Here is a 23,423-nt window from a genome sequence, read left to right as displayed (position 1 = left end):
TTTTATCAACACTGGTAAAACTCTTAGCTACTATTATGGCTGAGTTACTAAAATTGGAAGCACTGTTCCGTCAGCTTGGTTATGATTACAAGACTTAGCAGTATTCCTCCTTGTTGTTTAGGACTCCGGGGGGGGGGATGCTTGCTTGACAGCAATTAGTACCTTCTTCTCTAGTCTTATAGAGACTTTGAAGTAAACACCCAATGGGAAATAACTTTAGAGAGCCTGGCCATCTACAGATAAGCGTCTTCAAATTCATGGCATTTCCAAGACATCATTAATCCTGATGTTTTTATGTTAATAATTAAGAGACTAGTAAAGGATAATTAATGTATCCCTATGGAAATAGAAGGACACCAAAAAATATTTGCTGACTGTACCAGATAATAAATAACTGTGGCTTGAGGAGAATATATGAGCACCACATATGTCAGCAAATTACAGAGTAGGTAGAATGACTGTAACAGTTGCTCGGCTCTCTGAGTAGCATTTGACTCTGAGGACATGGAAACTGGGTCTGATATTAGACATTGAGATAGTTCAGGACTCAGGCTTGAAGCAGATCACTCTGTATCAAAAACATCTCCTAGGAACCTGAGATTTTGTCTCTATTCTTTCAAAGACTATAGGAGCTGGGGGGGATGTCACAAACAAAAACTGATTTATTCAGCCAACCTGCCTGAAAATGTTCTGTGTAATTAAGACCTACACTGTCTTCATTAGATTAGTTAATAATCTGTCCCCTCAATCTTCAGCACTTGGGAACTCTGCCTCTCTTGCTGTTTGGTTGTACCGGTCACCAATGCCACAATTTCAGGTCTCTGGTTTTGGTACTAACTTGCCTTTCCGCCACTGTATTTTTCAGTGCTTAGTGATTGATCACCGAAAGCATGTACTGAGCCTGTAACTTCATTCAGAGGTATGCTCCTTGTGCACTGATGTACATCAGCGTAAATGATTCTGCTTAAGCACTAGTAGTTGCATTCTGTGAGAATAATGATACTCACTGCTGAATTCAATAGCCGGCTTTTTCTCTTAATGTGTCTGCTGCAGCATAGGGATGATCTATGAGGAGATTTACCTTAGATATAAGAATGGATTTTTAAAAACATAAGAAGTCTGTGGAAAAAAACGTATCATACTTCCTGTTTTCCTTTCTGATTCGAGTTGAAAAGAAGATAAATCAATGATCTGAAATAGTCTTTTACTTCCACTGTGCCGGGAGCATGCACTTGCCTTTTGCTGCTACATGTATGAAAACAAAAATAATTGGAGAATTTTTCATGGCTGTCTGATCTAAAACTCTAATGATGACCTTCTGTATTTTGACCTTCTGTGTAGGTGTGGAGGAACTTGAAGATCACAAATAAATCAGTTATCATATTGTTAGCTTCCAGAAGCAGCAGGTGCACAGCAACAATCTCTTGATAATGTGGAGGGCTCTTTAAGTGATAAGGGAAAACGCATAGGAGGAAGTATGTTAAAATGCCAACAGTATAGACAACTACCAGAAACTGAGGGATTTGTGAAATTCAAATATAAAATAAGAAAGATACCAAACTGCATTGAAAATAGTATATTTAGCTAAAAAGCTGTGCTTTTACCTGTAGAAATATTTTCATTCATTTATATAAATTATCACTTTCAGCACTTATTTGTATAAATGATTATACCTTTGTTTTTCTGCTTGACTGTTTAATGGTGAAGTGTAACAGAGATATATAAAAGTAATTGGTGTTTATTTCCAGCTTTATGTAGAACTTAATTGAAGTAATAAACGTGTAGTTCAGCTAACAGAAATCAGGAGATTGGCTTCCTAGTCAAGAAATGTCTGTGGTAAAGGATACTGACCCCATGGAAATTGAGAGATGCAGTAGATAGATGGTCTCCCTCAGAGAACAGTGTATATCAGCAGAATTCAAAGAAAAGCGTGTAATTAACGGAGAGAGGAATTTACAGTACTGTCATGTGGTTGTACAAAACCAACTCCCCCAAAATAGCCTCCTATTCTCTCTCCCGCAGACGGTTCCTTTTATAAGTCTCTTGTGGAAGGCTTGGCAAAGGGAAGAGGAAGCTGAGCAGCTATCAATGTCTTGTTACACAGAGATCAAAATGGTTATTTCCAGCTGTCTGCTCAGCTTGGAGTGAGTTTGCATTTTAGCTGAAAAGAGAAAAATGTTAACAAAATGTCCTTTGCTGCACTATTTTATTTGAGAAACAAACCTAAATTTCATTTTAAATCCTATGGTCTAATATTAACCTAGTTTTGCATATAAGCTTCTCAGAAGGAATACAGCTAATCTAAAATTCCTCTTACTGTGTGCCTGTTAGTATTTCTGCTAACCTGCATCATGCCAAATAGGAAGAAATGACGGGATTTGAACTGACCTTGTGGGTTGCTTTATTAGCAGAACAGACTTCCTTAGGGGGGAAAGAAGGTGATGGTGGACTTCGCATCTTAAATGGCTGTCAAGTTGGGGGAAGTTTTAATCATTGCCCACTGGTGTAGTGGCACAAAATGAAGATCATTTTATGTTAATGAAAACTAACAATCAGTTAATAGTCTGGAAGGACAGAAATTGGTTACTATTTCTCTGACCCTTTCTAGCTTATTCATCTTTTCATCTATTCATCTTTTTTTTTTTTTTTTTTTTGACTTGTAGGTTTAATAAATAATCGTTGTTATCCGGTAAAAGAGCTCCTAGGAGCTAGGAATAACTGAAGAGGTAAAAACTTTTGCAGTTGAAAGGTGTATTACTGTATTCTGTAGCCACTTCTTGGTTCCTGGAATTACATTTTGTTTGTTTTTATATCACTTATAACTTTGCCTCTTGTACCTGTAATCCAAAGTCACAATATCTAGAGAGAGTCCTATGAAAAAAATCCTAGAAAACTGTGAAGGTAAAATGCCAGAACTCCTCTAGTTCAGTATAGCTCTTGTAACTTCACCAGTACATGCAGCTGGAAACATACGGTGCATTAAAAAGATGGAAGTTGGTCATGGTTCAGCTGAGACATTTAAGTAAGGGCTCCCGAGTCTTGCCTGTTATATAAATGTTGTAATTTTGCCTTTTGGTCCTAAATAAGATAGAAGATCTCATAATTATTGGCAATTATGAATCCTGTCTCCCAGCAGCATCTCACAAAACAGCCAGGTATACAAGTACTCAGGGAGAAGTCCTGTCTGTGGCAAAATACACTAGCAGTGCTCAGCTTTTAATTCCCATTGTGTCAAAGGTGAACATTTTCCATTTCCTTAAATATGCAGGGTAATACAAGCACAGAAATTAACATCAAACCTAGACAGGACAAAGTTGAGACAGATAGGGAAAGGAAGAATTTTAAAGAGTTTCCTGTGTTTTAGAGAGCTCAGTCAGTTCACAGCCTTCCAGCCTTTTTGAATTCGCCTGTGAAATTGAATACCCATGTAACTCAAGGAACAAAAACTGCTCTCTTGCTGCAGTTGACCACATATTGGTCCATCGTGGGCATATCGTTGCTCATGAGGAGCTCTTAAGGTAGAATTCTCTCATTTCTCCTCTCAGCCTTGCAGTCAACACTTTCAGCTAAGAATTCTTGCCTGCCTTCTTGGAACGAGGACAATGACTTAGAAATTAATAGTTTTACTTTTTACATGCTTAACTGCTCAAAATCTAAGCTGAAGGATGGCCCAGAACACTGATGAAATAAGAACCTTGATTTTGTACTTAAAACTATACTGCCTGCCAAACACTGGATTTATGTCTGGTTATTTGTAAACATCTCAGACTGTACCTCTGTGCAGGTCATTTGTATCCCCATAAGGGGAAGGACGGCATGAATCATTCATTCCTGCTGAAAGCTCACGTGCCTGTTAATTGCTTTACTACCAAGCCACAGAACAGCCTCATGTGAAATGCTGGTTGAGAATCACAGGCTAAAAGAGATGCTGTTGCTCCCACCTGACAGCTGATACTTCCCATTTGTGGGACAGCTGCTGTTCCAAGAACACCTCTGCATACCGTGGTATGGCATGTTTGGGATTATGAGAGGCACAAAGTAGTGACTCTGCAGGAGGTTTTGAATTGATCAGGATGCCATTGAAAACAGGATTTGTCTGCTAGCAAGGCAGTTCACAGCCTTCAACCCTGTTCTGTAAGCAGGGAGGCTTTGCATTAGTGTTAGTATTACTGGGATTGTGATTTTTTTTCAACTTCATGAGTAAATTATATGCACAGTGACAGTAAAATGTTTAAGAAATGCTGGCAAAAATGTTACATTATTGGTACCATTTCTCCAGTCATCGTCGTCTTGTTTTCTAAATGCTCTTGCATTTACATGTGATTTTTCATTAACTACAACAAAAAACTGGCATTGAATGTAAAGTAGATGGGCAAATACTGTATTTAATTAGAATGGTTATAAATCCCAGGTGTGTTCACTTTAGTTTTACTGCCATTTTACTAAAATACTAATTTTGCTTTCTTATATTTGTTATTATGAAAAACAATGCTCTCTCTTCCTCAGAGCTTAGTTCAGCAGTGTTGTCTTTTTGTGCTTCTACAGACCTCATTTTTATTTTCATATAAACAACGTCTGTAATTTTTCAAGTCACTTTCTCTCATTGTTTTGTGAAAGTTTCGCATTCATTCTTACTGGATGCTTTTATTGCTTTTGCTTCTTAGATACAGGCACTAGCAGTTCTTGAACTGTCAACACAATTTGTTTAATTATCTCTAACCTCTCCCTTCCCCTTCCGCATCCTTTTTCTTATATGTTTTTGGTCCTGTTTAACTTTAGGCTGCATTTCCTGCCCTTTTTAAAATTTCCTTTGCTGAAGTCCTGCATGTGTGTTGGTGTTGTTGCAGGTTGGCCTTCACTGCGGTCCTTCCTATTTAGATCTTTCCTTCTCAGATTGCATCCTTTCTGGCACGTTGTTTATCATTGTACCAAGAATTGCTGGTGACCTTTCAAATGTTCTTTTTAGCATATTGGAGTAGGAGGATATTTGAAAGCTGTGGGTGTGGCTTTGTAATTGCATGCTTGCTATTCCTACTAATTAATGATGAGTGTCCTCTCCTTCTCTGATGACTGTTTTTAAGAATTGAAAGAAAATGAATTTATTAACTGTTGCAATGCCACTAAATGATGCTATTTTAGAAAAGAAAAAAAAGCCTAAGTAACAGCATGTCACTCAGGTCTTGCCACCTGAATGTTATCACCTGAAAAACATAAGATCTAGTAACAGTGCAACAAGTGTAGGCTGCCGAATGGGGGCCTGATCCTTGTTAGTAAAGCCTGTCAGGTGTGATCTGATGAAGCATGTGCTTAACTCGGAGCAAGCAAGGATTACTCATGTAAAGCATTAAGAGGTCTCTTTGTCCTTACAGCACAATGGAGCTGAAGACTTGACTAAAGAAAGACTAGGTAAAAAAAATAAATAATAAAAAAAAATACTGGACACTTTTTCTCCATTCCTGATTTCTGGGCTAGTTTTAATTGCAGAAAAATAAGGGTGAATAAAGATGTCTAAGCACTGTGAACACTCTTGCAAAGCCTGGGTCATGCTAGTTCTATTAACTTTATGAAGGAGAGTTCTAAAAAAAAAAAAAAAAAAAAAAAATCAGTAGGTGATATTCTTGAGCCAATGCAATGCAAAATTCCAAGGTTCCTAGTGCTTTTCTTTCAGATCTTAGTTTTCAAGCTGATCAGCTTGTTGAAATGCAGAGTAAGATGGAAATAAATTTTCTGACAGAAAGAAATCAGGACCTTGCCAGGAGGTCACTCAAACTTTTCCAAGAGAGCTTTGAAACTAAAAACAAACAAAACACCTCACCAACCCCTGTTATTTAGTTGGATTGTTTTATCAAAAATCTGTGCAAAAGGTAATGTTTAAAATCCTGCTTAATTAAATTTCTGAGTTGTCTGTACACAATTCATTCTCTTCCACAGAGGTTTTATTAGTTTGTTCAGTGATTTAGACAAATCTATTCTGGAATGTGAAATTTTTAATAACAGTAAAGAATGTAAAAGGATGTGACACAAGTGAGAGACGGTCAGTATGTCTGAGTGTGGTCAGGGCGCTGGAGAAAAGCATAAGGTCAGATCAGCCCCTGCAAATGGAAATGCTGAAGCATTGCAAAAAATTGAAGCAAACGTGCAGCAGTGGATGGCTGCAGAAGGCTGCAGGTTCTGTAGAGATAAATAATAAAAACAAAACAAGAACACATACAAAAAAAAAACCAACAAAACAAAACACAACGGGATATAAGATATAAGAAAAATAAAATAGAAAATAAAGGTTCACATCTTTGCCCATTTGTTGTGTACTTTCAAGGTGTTTATCAACTGCATTTTTGTTTGGGGAGGAGCAGCTATAAAATTTTTTATCCAAGGAAACCTCTTTCCCTGCTGATGCTTTACGTGGGAACGATTTCTCTGTTGAAGTTGATGTTTTACGTGCACGGGGAGATGTTTCCAGGTTCCAAGCCTGGTCACATACAGACATGAGCAGAATGTCTTCTTGCTGTTTGCAGGCAAAAACTGGGACCTGACAGCTGCTTTGAGTGACTATGAGCAGCTCCGGCAGGTGCACACCGCCAACCTGCCACAGGTGTTTAACGAGGGCAAGCACTGCAAGCAGCCAGAGCCAGAGCAGCCCCCTCAGGTGACAAAGGCTGAGCGGCCCTGCCTGCAGAGGCAGGATGACATTGCTCAAGGTAAGAGCTCTTCTTGGGGGCTTCTGGGGGCAAGCAGCTTTCTAGCTTGTCTGCTGGTGAGTTGTGCTTGTCTGTGCGGAGCTGGAAGTCATCGTCCTTCAGGCTGTGAGCTGTGTCACTGTGATGGGCTTTGCAGTGCTGCTACTGGACCCTGTGTTCCACATTTTGCTTGTCATGAGCTTTTCCTCAGCTCTGCAAATTACGTTTTTAATGAGCGATTCATACAAAAATTAATTGTTCCTAAGCAGTCCTGTGGTATGCATAAAGGGAGTTAATAAGAGGGTGTCAAAGACCACTACTGGATGTAGTTTTCTGTGCTTCATGAGACCAAGAAAGGTTAATAATAATAATAATAAATTTTTAAATTGGCATTTCAACCTTTGCATTCTTTTTCATAGTATGTGAGTAGTCTGTATGAAATCTATGAATTTCAGCTCTAAATTCTTGTTCTTTTATGGTTTTCCAGAAGAAAGAACAGCCCTACTCAAGCCCACCAAATAGAAACTTAAACCTTAAGAAGAAAAGTGAGTCAGCTACCTCAAGCAGTTGATTTCCAGTACAGCATGATAAGCATTGGAATTTACTTTCTTGCATGCAGTTCCTTTATAGGTTTTATTGCAGACCCCTATTTTGCTCAGACTGTTGGAATGCATTTCTTTTTCATACTACTTTATCAAGGAACTGTAGTTTGCACTAAGGTAAATCTAAAGGCCTGACAGCTTCTCATGTAGGGACATAATAGCACTACCTTGGTGATTTCAGTAGGGCTTTCTATGCAGGCGTTAGAAGGAAGAGAAAGTCTTCCCTTTTTCTCCCAGCTCTTGCCTCCTATTAAACAGGAAATGGCATCAGTTATTACAAGTATCATCAAAGCTTTATTTTAAATAGCAAAATTCCACCAGGAGAAAAGGAGCTGCAGTGCTTCTTATGACTCCTAAAAGTGTGAGTTAATACAGATAGAGGGAGGAAGAGTAGCACACTGTAGTTGATAAAGCTCTTTGCTTCCATCCTCATTAGGATCTAACTGTCAAGTCTTACACAGAAATGTCTATTTGAAATTTTTGTGTCAGTAGTAGGCAGTGTGGTGTAAGCTTGGCTTTAAACATCTGGACTGACAGTAAATTTGCTACCACCTTGGTGCATAACTGAAATCCTTCATGACTTCTTCATGATCATTGAGCCATCTCTGACTAAAGCTCCGAAATTGGAGCGAGGAGGATGTTCTGGGAGGAGCAGTGAAGGGAAAGGAGGATCTTGTGATGGACCAGTTTAGGTTAATCTCCACTGTTAAGGATGGATAGAATGAGTACAAGTTGTTGGCAGGCCTGAGGTCAGTCTCTTTGAAGCACAGAAAGGCAACAGGACTGTGGTTCTAAGGAGTGCCACTCCTCAGGTGCAGAAAGAAACTTTATGCTCAATGTTAAACTTCTGAGAGAGAAGACCAGTAGCATTTGATGAACATAAATCCCAAGCGGGTACAAAATGTTCATTTCAGTTTTAAAAGATATAAACAGGAGTACAGGCCAGAAACTAAACAGAGGGAAACTTCCTCTGGGCATCTGAGGAAATGCTCTAGCAGTGGTTTCTGCATCACTGTGAAATGATACCCCAGAACAACTGGGTGGAGTTCTTGTGTGATGAAGGAAATGTGCTGGCGTAAGGACAGCACGTGGACTCAATCAACAGAAATGCTTCAGTCCCTGCAGAGAACACAGAGTAATATAAATATCCTTTAATAAGGCTGCTTCATGGTGTTGGCCAAAACATGTAGCAAAAGAAGGAAAAGGCTTGCATCTTGCAGTTTATAAGCCGCTTTTATTGTAACTGTTAAATAAACTTCTTAATCCAAAAGTTAAACTGCTTTCATGGAATTAGAGCTGTTCCATGGAAGCTTTACAATACAAAAGGAAGAAAGGCAACTATTCCTCCTTAATGAATTGTCATCAGTTTATGCTTATCAGCTAACACAACCAGATGTTAGCTGAAGGCATTACCCCACACACAACAAAAAAAGTTGTTGGTCTCAGGTACCAATATAATATTTTGCAAAATATGATGCTTTCACTTGATTGCAGAATTGGAAATACTCTTTTTTGTAGAGGAATATTCTACACGTTACAGCTAATCTTGTCTTGTAAAATAAGAATTAAATGACCAATTCAAATCAAACCATAATCTCGTTCACCCCCACCTGTTGTAGTAGGCAGTTTGTCAGAAAAACCGAGCAATGTTACAATTTGTCTATTTAAAAAATGAAATTGCTTTCTGAAGTTTAACTAATTTCCTTTAAAACTGCTATCTGAAACCTTTTACTTGTTGTGACTGTACAGTGTGTCTGTAGTTTGTCACAAGTTTGTAGTTTTCCCATGTTCAAAAATATTTCTCAGTTTTAACTGAATGATTTGTGGTTTAAACACTTGCAGAGTGTTAATGTAGTACGTGAGTTTTTCTGTTACCCATTTGCTGGTACCTGAACTGAGGACACGCAGTAAACTAAAATGACACAATAGTTGTATTTTGTCCCTTTGACATTACAATGCTTATTTTGCATTATCAACCCATTACTGGCTGTTCCGTATGTGGCATATGTCAGTAAAGAAGTTCAATAAATCATAAGACATTAGATTGAGTGTTTTAGATAAAATATCATTCCTGTATACTAGACTTGTTATTTTCATTGTTCTTTTTGAACTGTGTATTTTTCCTTGGATCAGGATTTAAAACAAAACAAAACAAAAAACAACCACAAAACACATGCCTAAAAACTGAGTTTGTCTTAAGTTCAGTATAATGATGGAAAATTTGTGTTCAGATAGACTGTCCTGAGATTAAAACAGCGTGGCACTTGATATGAACTGATTGTAGAGTGCTATATTTTACATTCACAAGTCAATCAGATAATGCTTAGAACTCTCAAATTTTTGTCCATCTGCCAGTAAACGTTTCTCCTGATACATCTTTGGAAACAAAAAACAAACAAACAAAAACTTTCCAGCTTTTTTTTTTTTTTTTTTTTTTTTTTAAATAGAAGTGGTCATCTTTCATGTCCTTACTTTTACTGTTTTGTCTATTTTGCTAGAAGACATGCCATAGGGATTTGTAATCATGACTAAGTAATCCTTTGCCATAGTGAAATAACCCCAAAACAGAAACAAACAAGAAGCAGAATACATTCCCAAGTGAAATGAATAGGCATTCACCAGACTTTTGGTGCTGAATGGTTTTCAGTGTAGTCTCACAGGCTGTATCATCTTTCTGGTTTCTTTACAGAGAAGCGGCTTTCCAGAGGCATTTCTCACGCCAGCTCAGCCATAGTCTCTCTTGCTCGATCACATGTAGCAAATGAGTGCAGCAATGAACAGTTCCCTTTGGAGATGCCCATCTACACATTCCAGCTACCAGACCTTAGCGTGTACAGTGAAGATTTCAGAAGCTTCATTGAACGTGACTTAATTGAACAGGCTACAATGGTTGCTTTGGAGCAAGCAGGTGGGTAAGGACTTCAGATGTCAGCAGCCGGGCAATCTGACATTTGCTTTGATGTTCCTAATGATGCCTCATTTCTGGAGTTTGTGCGTTCCACATGGGAAATAAATGTCAGAGACTAAAAGAAATCAGTCTGCTCTGCAAAATGACAAATACCCTGATCCTCTATTTCTCTTAAAGCTTTATAAAGAAAACTGTCAAATCTGCTTAATAAAACAAAGATGGTGTGGGAGGAGGGAAAGGAGGGATTGATGGGGAGGTCGGGCAATAGAAAAAGGCGAGTGGTCAAGGGGGATGGTGCTTCTAGTGCTCATGAGGAAATTATATTGCAGTGACTAACAAAGGAAACATCTTCAAGTTCTATTGTAGCTTGAGAAACATTTTTCAATATACATCTCATATATTATTGGTTCCATAAGAAGGAACTGAAGATCGTTAAAGTAATACTTCATTATTGCTGTGAAAGAAGTGAAATTCTGATTTTAATTCAGATTTATTAGTAGTGTAAAGTTTTAAGTCATTTTGAAAGATTTGAAGAAAATGTAGTTAAAATTAATATTATCTGTGCCCCAGGAAATACAAGATTTATTAACAAACCATGAAATGAACACATCTATATAGTGAACGTTCAGTGTATTCACTGAAATATTGACTCTTTTTAAAATGGTGTAACTAAATGCATCTAAGCCTGTAAGAGTGGAACTTGCAGAGAGACCACAGATCAGAGGATGGAGATGTGTGATATAATTTAGGGACTGGATGATACAGGGACAGATGCATTGGTCCAAAAAATCATGTGGGCAGGTGCGGTAGGACTGAGATCCCAGTGCTTGCATGCTAGGAGATGGGACAATGGACAAACTTTACAAATACAGAACAAAAGGAGATAGAAAGGAGAAGGTTAGGTTTTTGGTCTGCAGCCAGTAGTCAGTGATGGTTTGCCTCAAAACATCAGACTCTGAAATGCAGCTGTCCAGGATTTTCTTCGTAAGCAGATCAGGCATTTAATGTAGAAAAGACAGGTAAGGAAGTGGGGAGCAGCAGTCTTATCTCCTGATCTTGTGTCCGAAACCACTGCAACAGGTGAAAAGCAGGCACATTTATAAGATTACACCACTGAAAACTACTGAGAATTCCCTGCCTCTGAGCATTCCTCTCAAATCTCTCTGACAATTAGAATGAATTATTAATTTCTTCACATTGCTTTAATTGGGGCAGTACTATGATTCACACTACAGAAGTCCTTCTGTTGGCTATTTATAAAATATTATGAAAGTGGGAAAATCAGCAAGATCCTGACGCTGGTTAGTACACTGAGTGAAGCTTGAGAGTCCCCCCAGTACTATTTGTATTGTGAAGGTGTCTTTTTCCGAGAGCCTCTGGAAAGCTGAAGAGGAGGCTGTTTTGACTGTTGTGCTTGCAGTTTTGATCACAGGTATTGTTGTAACCTCTGTGGACTTAATTTACTTGTGTGAGCATTTCATTCAAGTAAATTAGAACTTCTGGGACGCGGTTCTTCAGTTCAAGTTAGTTAAACAGGAACCGAATATTAAAAAAAAAAAAAAAAAAAAAAAAGTTTAAGACTTCACGTAAACAACTGACTTGTCTGTATTTAAGACATGCAAATATTTTTTCCTTTAATTTCATGCCTATTATAGACATACTGTCTGAAATGAAGAACATGAATTAATGAGACATTCAGAATGAGACATTTTGTCTCCTACCAACAGAGGGCCCAGTTTGACTATGCTTTGGTTATTTACATCAAAATATTTGTGAATAAGGTGCATTCCCAGCAAAGGGCCAAAATCTATTTAAAAAAAAAAAAAAAAAAAGAAAAAAAGAAAAAAGAGAGATGAAGATGACAAAGAAAATGGGACTTGAAGCTCTTGAAGCTTCAGTAGCTAAGGCTGGAGATAACTGTTAAAGGAAAAGAGATGTGTGTGCTTCTGTTCTGGTTTAAGGGCATGAATTTCAATAGGAGGAAAAAAAGCTGATTAGGCAAGAGAAGGAGGAGCTTTGTTAGGAACACAGAGTAGCTTACTATTCACAAAACATAGCAAAAATAATAGACTAGCACATTTTGTCTGAAGTGTCCAGATGAGCTGGGCGTCTATTTAAAAAAAAAAAAAAAAAAAAAGGTTTAAAATTCTCTTTTTAGATGCTCAGGCACTTGCTGCCATTGTATCTATATGTAAAAGGATATTCAGGTTGCTTCCTACCTGTACAGAAACAGAGCAAAACTCCTGTTCTACTCATTAATGCTGTGTCAGATTAGCAAGGAAAGATCCAGTAAAGGCAGAATGCTTTACCTACTCTCTGCTACTGCAGTGTATGCTTTACTATTTACGATTGCTTTCTGATTCTTTTCTCTTATATATTAGGATTCACAGTGCACTTGTAAGAGCATTTGGGGCTTTTGTGCATCATAGAAATTCAGCTGGTCGTTATTGCCTGCAATGAGGCCAGGCAGCAGGGTGTGTACAGGCTGATCTGGATGCTGTTGCAGCAGTCAGGGTAGTTCTTTCATGGAGAATGGCTCGGGTGGTGATAATCTTAAATGAGGTCTGCATGAAAGGAATCACATAATTCCAAATATTTTGCTGCAGGAAGTTGATTTCCTTTACATACATGTGTTCAGCGTGAGCAGCTGATGTGTAGCCTAACAGATTATGAAAGCTGCTAGGGTGGATGGGAGGTACTGATAAAGCACAGAACTGCTGTACTGATAAGTTCAGAAATCCATAATGTAGGCAGCAGGATGGCTACAATAAGTGGTCTAACACAGGGTTTGTACTGAACAGAAAAAAAAGTTCTGTTGCTCTCCTGAAATGTAACTATAAATATTAAACTGTATGAACTTGAAGACTATTTTTTACTAAGCAAGTAATACAGCTGTGGTCAAAATAAACAGTAATATATTGCCTGGGTTTTACTTCCCCAGAAACAAATACCTCAAAGTTCTGGAAGTGCTTAATTTCAAACTGTTAAAAATTAAGCTTTGATTTAAAAGAGAAAAGGGAAGAAAAAAAAAAAAAAAAAAAAAGAGGTGTATTTTCAGGCTGTAAAAATATTTGTCTGTCCCAGAATTTTTAGCAGATTTTCACACAGTCTATGCAGGGTGCTAGAATAGCAACCACTATAATTACAAGAGAACTGTATTCATTTCCTTTCTAGGCTTGAAATACACACTTACGTAATTCAGTTCTCATATGAATGACAAATACTGTATCACAGAGTAGGATGAAATGCAGTAACGTCACAGAAAAACAGATGGAGAAAGCTAGTAAGACTGGACCGGAGCTCAGTATCCATAGCTGCTTACACTTATTTCCATGTTTCTGTGCCATCAGATTTTATGACTTGATTCCCATTCCGGTCAGCAGCTTTTGTGTTGTTTGCACATCAGCAAAAGCGAAGCACTTACTTAATTGCTCGGTTTTACTTCTGTGAAATTTCTACTTTATTTCTGTAGAATACAGAAATGTAGAATTTCTGAGAAGAGACCAACAGAATGCCCAGTCATACAGAGCTTGAGAGAGGGCTCGTTGTTTGTCAGATTTCCTTTTCCTGTGCAAGAGAGATTTATTAAATTGCTGTTTACTAAGTCTTTGTAACTTTTCGGTTTTTAATTCTAAAAAAAAAAATAATAATAATAAATAATGTCTCTATAGACATTTAGTTGAACAGTAGGTTTTTAAGAATATGGACTGGAGAAAGTGAAGAGGGAGCAAAGGATTTCTGCAGAATTTCTATAGAGGTTTTCAATGTTAAGCTAATGTTTGTTTTGAATTTGTTTTTTGTGTGTTCTTACAACCTTGTGCATGTCTGGGGCAATGAATACTTTTAATTGGCCCTAGTAGATGGGAAAGGAGCACAGTATGAGCATTTTTATGGGGTAATCAAAAAGCAGAATAACTTCTGTTGCATATTTTTATTTTCTTGCTTACACTGTTAATGGAGTTTTGCTTAGAGGACGTCATGCATTCTTACCTTATGCCAGTATGTAAGGCAGCAGGGGCTGATATTAAAAGCAAGCCTGGCCCGTATTAACGCTTGACATGCATTTGCTGTTCTCCACTGCCTTCTTTTTGAGCCATTCACGTCATATAACTGCCTAGAATCTTTTTGGTGCTTTTCTTCCTGTAAATCCTGGAACAAGAAGCAATATACCTGTGACTTGTAATAAAATATGCAGGCTTATGGAAATAACACATAAACCCTTCTAGTGTCTATTAATAATACTCCAGCATGGAACATCCTGGGCAAAAGCTGTGTTTCATAATAGCTGGCAGAGAAATATTTCTTATTTCCTTTTCTTCTAGTTATAGCTCTTTCAACCTGTCGAAAAAGCTAGTTCATATTCATGACTATAGATGTGGTGGGTTTGTGATAGGGCAGCTTTTCATGTTTGCAACTTGTCCTGGAAGTCATCAGATCCTAGATTTTAAGGTAGTGATTTTCTTCCAAAGCTTAAAAAACTTCCTCTGAGGTACAGCTTACCTTCTTTGCATATAATACATGCTGTGTAGCTGCTTCTATATCAGCATGTTTGATTCTTGTTGGGCCCTGCAAATAAGGGAGTGGTGCTCTTCCTCTCCAGGGAGAGCCAATACATGCTTTGCATTATGTGATGTGTAATACATGTACATAGTGCAGGACTAGGATAATATCAGAATACAAGTTGGCAATCTTTTTGGCTACAGGGATACTAGATTCTGTTGGCATTAAGTCATAAGTGCCTTGCAAAGAAAGGGCAATATCGTGATTTTGTGTGTCTCCAATTGTTTATTGCTAGGTAATAGACCTGGAGAGGACTTTTAATCTTGCAGTACAATTAAGATCAAATCTTCATGTGCTATAGAATGTGGCTGTATTAATTCTCATGGCGTTTTTACTGTAAAACAAGAGATGTTTCTTGAAACTGTGTTTTTTAAGATTAAATAGCTTTTGTGAACAAGTAAGAAGCAAAATCAAGTAGGAGACCAACAAGGGAGGGAGAGTGAGAAATTGCCTATTGATACTGTCTTACCAGAGCATTGAGAAATAAGCCTGAGGCACCACTGTTTCCAGTTTTGATTTAAGCTCCACATTCCTGTTGTTTCCCTAAAGGTATCTACTATGACCACTAGATTTGAAAAAATGAAAATGCACCACCTTTTCTATAATCCAATGTATTTCTGGTGTTTTTTTAGCCAGCCATCAGATTCTTGATATTAAACAAGCCCGCAAATTTGTTTTGCGTCATCTGCTTGAAATCAGAAAACTTTTATAGAAATCTCCTCAGCTATTAAAATCATGTATAAACATGAGGCTGTATCATTTATTGCCAATAGCTGCTAGTTAATCTCCAAAGCAATGCCACTTATTACTCCTCTAACTCCTCGGGTCTGTCTGTTTTAGGTCTTGTAACAATACTTTAAGCAGCACCTTGGTTTAACTTAATACTGAATATATCACCAAAGCATTCTGCAAGAAACAGGTGGTAAGTTGTTATTGCACAGCCCGCAGACACAGAAGTTGCTAAAAACTTGTTATTTAAGATTTATCTTCCCCAAAGGCTGTCCAATAGCACTTTAAATTAAGCTTCTTTAAGGCATATTTAATTTAGAATTTAATAAGCCTAGTCTGAGATGCCAGGCATTTAGAAACTAGCTGCCAAAATCATATGAGGATTATCAAATGTGCTTATTTACTGATTTGCTATGCATTTTTACCTTTATGGTGTAGTAACCATCAACCTATACTGACTAATTGAAATTTAATGACATAGATCTTGTTTAGTAGTCAGAATGAGTACTTTAAAATCACATATTAAAATATCATTAGGCTTTTTTTTTTTTTTTTTTTTTCAGAATGTGTATTAACCTCCTGTAACAAATAACCCTCAGTATAATTTTGTAATGAAAATACATTAACAGAGGAAACTTTTCTTATTTCTTTGTACTTACAATTTCTATTTTGGGGGTTTAACCTCAAAAGCAAGACTTACTGTACAAATATATCTATCCTCATCTTGTGAGGAAAGGAATTGGGGAGGCACAAGTCTGCAAAGAGTATTAGCAAAGAAATTGAGTCACCATGGGCTGCCTATTGCATTATTCATTGTATCAATTGCACATTACCTATAGCCTTTCCTATAGCCTTTCCAAAAGTCTTATGAAGTATACCAGCTATGCTAATCATTGTTAATCATCTGTTCCTCCTTATCCCCAAAGTTGCCATATAATTAGTCACATTCTCTTTATGTTAAAAACATTCACATGAACGTTTCACCCAGACTTTAATACCCCAGTAAACTACCATATGGCAATCTGTGTGCCAAGAATGATGGACTTCTAGTTTTGGCTTTGACATTGATATTCTCCATGGCTTGATTTGCTTCATCTAGATACATCAAATATCTGACCTCAGTCAGTCTGTTTTGCAATATTTTATAATCTGTGAAGCTTGCTACATACAGCAATGATCCATAAGGGGTTCTCTAAATGTTCTCAAAGGGTAAAGCTACATGCTCTCCTAAACACTGAGTTATGGATTTGGTTTCATTTTAATTTTCTGGTAATGTGCAGCTGTTGATTGTAGGCCTAATCATGATTTACTCTATGACAAATAAGGAGGAGAATCATCTGTTTGAACAATTCACCTGACTGAAACAATCTACTTAATACACTTACCTAACAGCAATGTTTTTTTTGATTAGCGCATACATACTAGTTTTGTCTTCTGAGATGTTATTACAGCAATACAGCCTATATATAGGATGCCAATGTTCATTACTTCTGGGAAATAAGGGTATTTAGGCAGTGAACTTAGAAGTCCACCCGTGAATGCAGCATATGGGAACAGAAGATACAAATTAATTAAAGGTTTCTCTTCTTATTTCAAGTACATTTAAATAATAGTTATGGTTTAGGTGCTTCTTATTTCTAATCTTTCCGTTTGTACTTCTAACATTAGATTTAATTTTACTTGGCAGAAAGGCTGTTCATGGTTAACCTTCAACATTACACCATCACCGTATGCCTGTGCGCGTCCTGGGTTAGTACCCACTACACCATTTTAACAGATGCGTTCTTTTCAGGGCGATTAAATTGGTGGTCCACAGTGTGTACAAGCTGTAAACGTCTTCTTCCCTTGGCGACAACAGGTGATGGGAACTGCCTCTTGCATGCTGCCTCTTTAGGTAAGGGAAAGTCTGCACATGGAACCTCTTGCCATAAAATATTTACCACTTTTTTATATCCCTAGCAAAAACTCTGAAACAAATGGAATGCAAAGACTTTAATTAATAGCTTGGTTTTTGAGCAAAATTTCAAATTTTCAAATTTTGCTTACAGAACTGTTTGTTGTAGGCATGCTTGAGGGATAGAGGTATACATTTTGTGAGGTAGTATCAGAAGTATAATTAGAACATCATCAAAAACATGTTATCATAAACACCAGTGATGTGCATTTTCCTTACGTAGCCCAACCTAACACCACTGAAACAGAAAAATCCAGGTGCTTAAGCAGGGTTGTCCTCCTTGTGAGCAAGGAATTGTATTTGTTCTCCTCTGACTTTGTTAAACTGTTGTTTTGCTATCTTCAAGGATGCAATATCTAGTTATCCCTGTTAATTCCTTGGAGATCTTAACTCTGTGAAAAACAGTTTGAAATGAATTAAAAATAATTTCCGGTTGATTAATTAAATATTAATACAAGATCTTTGAAGCCTTTCTTCAAATTTTATCAAATAAATAAAAACCTATGAAGCCAAGAGCCTTTGATGTGCCTTCCATATCATCTATTATGAGGAAACGTTTTTTGTTGCTAAAACCTTGTGCCAGCAGAACTCCAAAAGGTGACTTTTTCAAAAACACTGGGTTTTTGATCATTTGAAGAGACTGATCTTTTCGAAAGTAGTAGTAGGAAAATAGCTATTGTTGTTTCCAGGGATCCTTTTATCTTTGCCTACTCCATTTTTTAGCTAGGAGGAATTGCATACTATTTACAGCAAATGTTAGGAGTGTTTTGACTTGCAAGGTCTGAAATAAGCATATTCAATGCCAGCAGCTGATAATACGGTAATTGAAACATGACTGTCTATGTTGGTGAGAGCTCTGCTATTTAGTCAAGGTTACTACTCTCAATTATGTGAAGATACGTGAACTATCTTAAAACAAGACTGAAAGTCTGTGGCCAGTTGTATTTTTAGACTTCCAATCATCTAGAGTGTTTGCCTCGTTATTTGGATGTTGAAGCCAAAGGAAATTTGCCATCATGCTGTGTAAGAGTGGATGCTCGAGGGTGTCACGATCATCATCTGAGATGCACAAAAGTGCCTGCAGTTGTCATTAGCATTCTTGTGTCTGCAAGCTCTGTGGGCAACTACAGCTAGAACAGACCCGTGTGTTGAATATTCCATTCCTTGCAGCAAAGTTTAAGTTGCATGTAAGCATATACTGAAACAAGTCAAATTCTTGGTCATTCCTTAAGCAAAGCTTAAACTTTGTTAGAATTTTCTCTTATTGTTCCTTGTATTATCTATAATGACTGGTTTGTTAAGGAAACTTTAAAAGTAATGAATGATTTGCTAAGGAGAATTTTGAATAATGTATAATCTCTGCTGCTTTTGCGTACAGGGCAATATTCATTGTATTAGTACTTACCATTGCTATTTCACTGTAGCTTGTATAAAACTGAGTGCCTTCTTGTGCTGCTTTAGGGATGTGGGGATTTCATGACCGGGACCTTGTTTTACGGAAAGCACTCTACACTATGATGAGAAGTGGAGCTGAAAGGGAAGCACTGAAAAGAAGATGGAGATGGCAACAGACCCAGCAAAATAAGGAGGTCTGTACTGTCGAAATCAAACTTGTTAACATCACTTACTATAAAACAAACAAAAGAAATTTGGTGTGAAAGTTTCAGTTGCCATCAAATTCCTTGCATTTCTATTTTGCATGGGGGAAGAGAGATGTATTTGTACTTAGAATTTGAGCATCAGAATGCAAATGTGTTTGTAGGTTTGTGGGCATAAATATGAACTGTTTTGTTCCTACAAAGGTCTAGGACGTGTTTGGAACCTGTAGAAAATTTTAGTCTGTAAAATACAATGTATAAATTAGCTATCATAAGCTTTATATAATGAGTGGGTGAATCTGCGAAAGAAAGAAAAAGTAAACTTCATTTAAGAAAGATTTCCCCAGAGTGATGAGCTAGCATTCTTAGAGCTGTGACGAACCATTTTGTGTGTGTGTGTGTGTGTGTGTGTGTGTGTGTGTGTGTGTATATATATATATATAAAATAACATTAAAATCATCTGTAGATTTGGCTTAACTGTTGATTAAAAGCTGTACTTCACCATGTATTTTTTGGGAACTGCTATTTGGTTAAGGTTTTTTTTAAGGTTAAAGTTGTTATGCATTTGTTCTCTTCTTATATGCGATGTTAATGGAGAGCTACTGGGCTGCTTTGCTCTCTGGAAAGCAGAGAGGAGGACCACCATCTGTTTTCAGTGAAGCTTATACAAAATAATTAATACATTCTGTGGAAATATGAATAAAGGCATCTCTGAATACAGCAGCACTGGCTCTCCACAACCCTCCCAGGTTGTTTGTGACTTGTTTGTAACCTGCTTGTTGTGGGCAGCTGTCACTGAGAATAGAGCTGAGCTGTCATTGATTCAGCTACTTCAGGCTACGTGAAAGCAAAGGGCACAGAAGCACTTCTTGGTCTGCCAAGGAGAGCTTTCCTAGCAGTGCCCTGTATTGGAGAAGAAAGCAAGGCTCCCGAAATGGGCAGTAAAGCATGCTAACTGTGGTCGCAAAGAATTCACATGGGTACAAGTAACCGCATCTCAAATAGTGGATCACCAGCAGCGTGTTAGCTGGATCAGATCCACATCTTGAAAAGTAATCCAGTATACAGTTGGTGTCTTAGATATTTTTTAGTAAGTTAATGTTCTTTCTGCCTGAATAGAATTGTTGAACAATTAATGGCCCAAGATAATAAGTTGTAACCTGTATAAAGCTTGAAAAAGTTGGTTGCAAATGCCACTATGGAATTCTGCTTAGACTTTGTACCAGCATAACAGTAAAATGGTGTTCGTTCTCTCCCATAGTCAGGTTTAGTGTATACAGAAGAAGAATGGGAACGGGAGTGGAATGAACTGCTTAAGCTGGCATCAAGTGAGCCTCGCACACATTTCAGCAAAAATGGAGGCACTGGTGGTGGGTAAGTTTGGAGTATGACAAAATCTTTTCGTTTTTCTTCACAGTAGGAGAAAAGTACAAATGAACAATGCTTATAGGAGCATCAAACCACGTTTTCAACTGGTTGGGGCTTTTTTGGCATGGTAGAATGCCATTATTGAAACCTTCCATTAGAATTTTTTGCAATTTGATTCAGTTTTCTCATATATTTTCTCATATAGTTGCCATGCTAATGTGAGGGTAATTTGCATCCAGAAGTCCTTCTTTTGCTTTGTGGTTCAAACATGGAAAATCTTTAGAGAGATCTTTCTCAGGGACAAGTTACCAAGTAACTCCTCACACTTCTACTTTCAACATGCTCTTAACCCTGAAAATTACAGAAAGAAAAGCAAGTATTTTTGGTATTAAAGCTAAAGGTTAAATGTTAGGATGCATTATGTTTTTATAGAGGAAGTAGAATGCTTCAGATAGAATTGGGATTGCTCAGTCTTTTTTTTCTTAAATACTGTGTACTTTATCAAATTCTTTTAGCAGGTAACTATTCCTTTTGGCTACCTTGGAAATTTAGGACTATTTATGCTGGTTTGGACACAAAACACTATATTGTCAGTTAAAAAATATTACCAGTTAATACCCTTATCTTGGAGAACTAGGTTTGGAAAGGCATTTCCATTATTATGCCATGTAAAAACTTCGCCATATGTAAAAACTTTGAAAAGAAAAGCAACAAAGGTGGAAGACTTTTCAAGTGCTCAAATTGTTCTCATTAGATTTTACGACAATTTTTTAATTCCTTCCAAGAATAGCACTTTTTTTCTCTTTGTTTTAAATTACTTGATCGCTGTGAAGCTGCTTGAGTATTAATACTGTTTAGACCCTTGTAATACTACTGAGTAAGCTATTTATTTTAATCTGCAAATGAAATATTACCTCTCTACTTTCTGAAGTACTCTGTATCTGTGCGAGCTAGATGAAGAGAATGGAAAGACTCATTAATTTCAGCAGTAGTTGGATCAGACCCGTTAGAAGGTGAACTTAAAGAAAAAATTAGGGGTTCTCTGTAGTGCTGTCTTACTGTTTTACTTTCATGCCCTACAGTCCTGCCATATAAGATACCTGTATTGATTCTTTCAGTGAGTTTTCTGAAATACAAAGTGCCAGTGGTGAAAACACTTGGCCTTGTCTCACTTCCCTACATACTGATCTAGATTACTTCTGTAATCTGTAAAGAAAAATGAAAATTTTCATCTCATCTTCGGGCAAGTGCTTAGGTGGAAGGAACGATTCTACTTCCAGATGTGCTTACCCTCTTAAATTATTTATAGAGGTATTCAAGGTGAAGTGCTTAGACTTTTCATTTCAGATGTCTAAAGGTAAGTGTAATTCATCCCATTGGGAAGGCTGACAGCAAAATGAATCACCAGCTATTTAGACAGGAAACCTTCCCCATCTTAAAAACAAACAAACTATATTTTGCTAATAATATAAAAGAAAAAAGTTCTGCTCACAACTTTCTAAGTTACATTCTTCCTACTCAGGTTGACATCAGTATTTCTTACATTGCCAAGGTAACACACCTGTATTTTGTTTAGAAGAATTAGAAACACACTTATTTTTCCATTTTAAAGTCTCTCTGCCAAGGGTGTCACAAGAAATGATGTTTTTTTTTTTTTTTTTTTTTTTTTTTTTTTTTTTTGTGGTGGATATAGCTTTACACCAGGAGTTTGCTTAAGAATTACCTTTTTTTTTTTTTTTAATTATTATTCCTGCTGGGCTACCAAACAATATCAGAAGATAATGAATTCTGATGACTACTAAACTAGTATGGAGTCTGCAAGTGAAAACATTATTTCTGTTGCTATTATTATATTTCCAAAAATATATTTTTCTTTTCCAATTTCTTCTGTTACCTGTTTCAATAATTGGAATGTGTGCTTCAGAAGAGTAGGAATATAAATGACAAGGCAGAGGAAATAGCTTTTCCAGTGTGTTGGTTCACTAACGTTTCAATTCTGTGTCTTCCAGAGTTGATAACTCAGAAGATCCAGTATATGAGAGCTTAGAAGAGTTCCACGTTTTTGTCTTAGCCCATATTTTAAGAAGACCTATTGTTGTAGTAGCAGACACAATGTTACGAGACTCGGGGGGAGAAGGTAAGATTTTTTTTTTCATTGTAACTTTATACACCTATGTAAATTGAAGTAGTCATAAGCTTTCACACACAATAAAGGACCTAGATGTAACATATCTGAGTATTTATGTGGTAGCTGCTGCCTTTTTCTGAAAGAGCAAAATATTTGACCTGTTAGATCAAAGTAGAAAATGCAAGGTAATTATATAAGTCTCACAGAAAATCCATTTATCCTAGTTACTTCCTATTAACATAATAACCAAGGAATTACGGAACACAATACATTTCTTACTGGGCTAGGCTAACAAGGTTCTAATTTTGCTGTGTTATTTTGGTTCCACATAAAACTGCATAAATTAATCTAATTTGATATGGAAAATTTGAATTTTGAATGTGTATATCTTTTTTTTTTTTTTTTAACTAACTTTGCCACCCTCTCATTCAAATATTTCAGAATGTTTTATTCAGTTTACACATGTGAGCATTCACATGTTAGATTCATATGTGGAACCACTTGGTCAGCTGTCTGAGCAGAGCAGCAATGATCTCTTTCACTTTTTACCATGAACTAATTGATGATAGTATGTTGCCTAAGTAAAAGGGAATGAGAAACACAGTTTACAGAAATTTACTTGTATGGAAAAATGCTGAGTAATCCCAGATTCCTTCGACTTTTGAACTACAAGTAATGGTTGTATGATTGCTATCTGCTGTAACAGAGTCAATCACTATTACTTAACTTTCTCATAATTTTTCTTATCCCAGTTTTCTCCACTCGCTCAGTTTTTTCTACTTGACACAATCTGATTGTCACAATAATCCCAATGTTCTTCTCATTGCTGGCCTCATGGACCAGGTGATCAAATTATCCCAGTTTAACTCTTGTATGTATAAAGTATAGGTTTTCCAAA

The 23,423-nt window shown here is 37.0% G+C and overlaps 1 protein-coding gene across 2 annotated transcripts in view; it reads left to right on the top strand.

Moving 5' to 3' along the window:
* Nucleotides 1-23,423, top strand: part of OTUD7A (OTU deubiquitinase 7A) — a 40,054-nt gene that overhangs the window by 7,581 nt on the left and 9,050 nt on the right. For both annotated transcript variants that reach the window (XM_084293236.1, XM_084293235.1), the window contains exons 3-8: nt 6,516-6,698; nt 9,969-10,187; nt 17,269-17,370; nt 18,892-19,019; nt 20,291-20,403; nt 22,407-22,534. In XM_084293236.1, the coding sequence (XP_084149362.1) occupies nt 6,516-6,698; nt 9,969-10,187; nt 17,269-17,370; nt 18,892-19,019; nt 20,291-20,403; nt 22,407-22,534 (873 nt within the window). The remainder of the gene's footprint in view (nt 1-6,515; nt 6,699-9,968; nt 10,188-17,268; nt 17,371-18,891; nt 19,020-20,290; nt 20,404-22,406; nt 22,535-23,423) is intronic.

The sequence above is a fragment of the Netta rufina genome, assembly GCF_964035555.1.
Source record: "Netta rufina genome assembly, chromosome: 11".
Classification (NCBI taxonomy): domain Eukaryota; kingdom Metazoa; phylum Chordata; class Aves; order Anseriformes; family Anatidae; genus Netta; species Netta rufina.
This window is presented reverse-complemented; position numbering and strand designations above follow the sequence as displayed.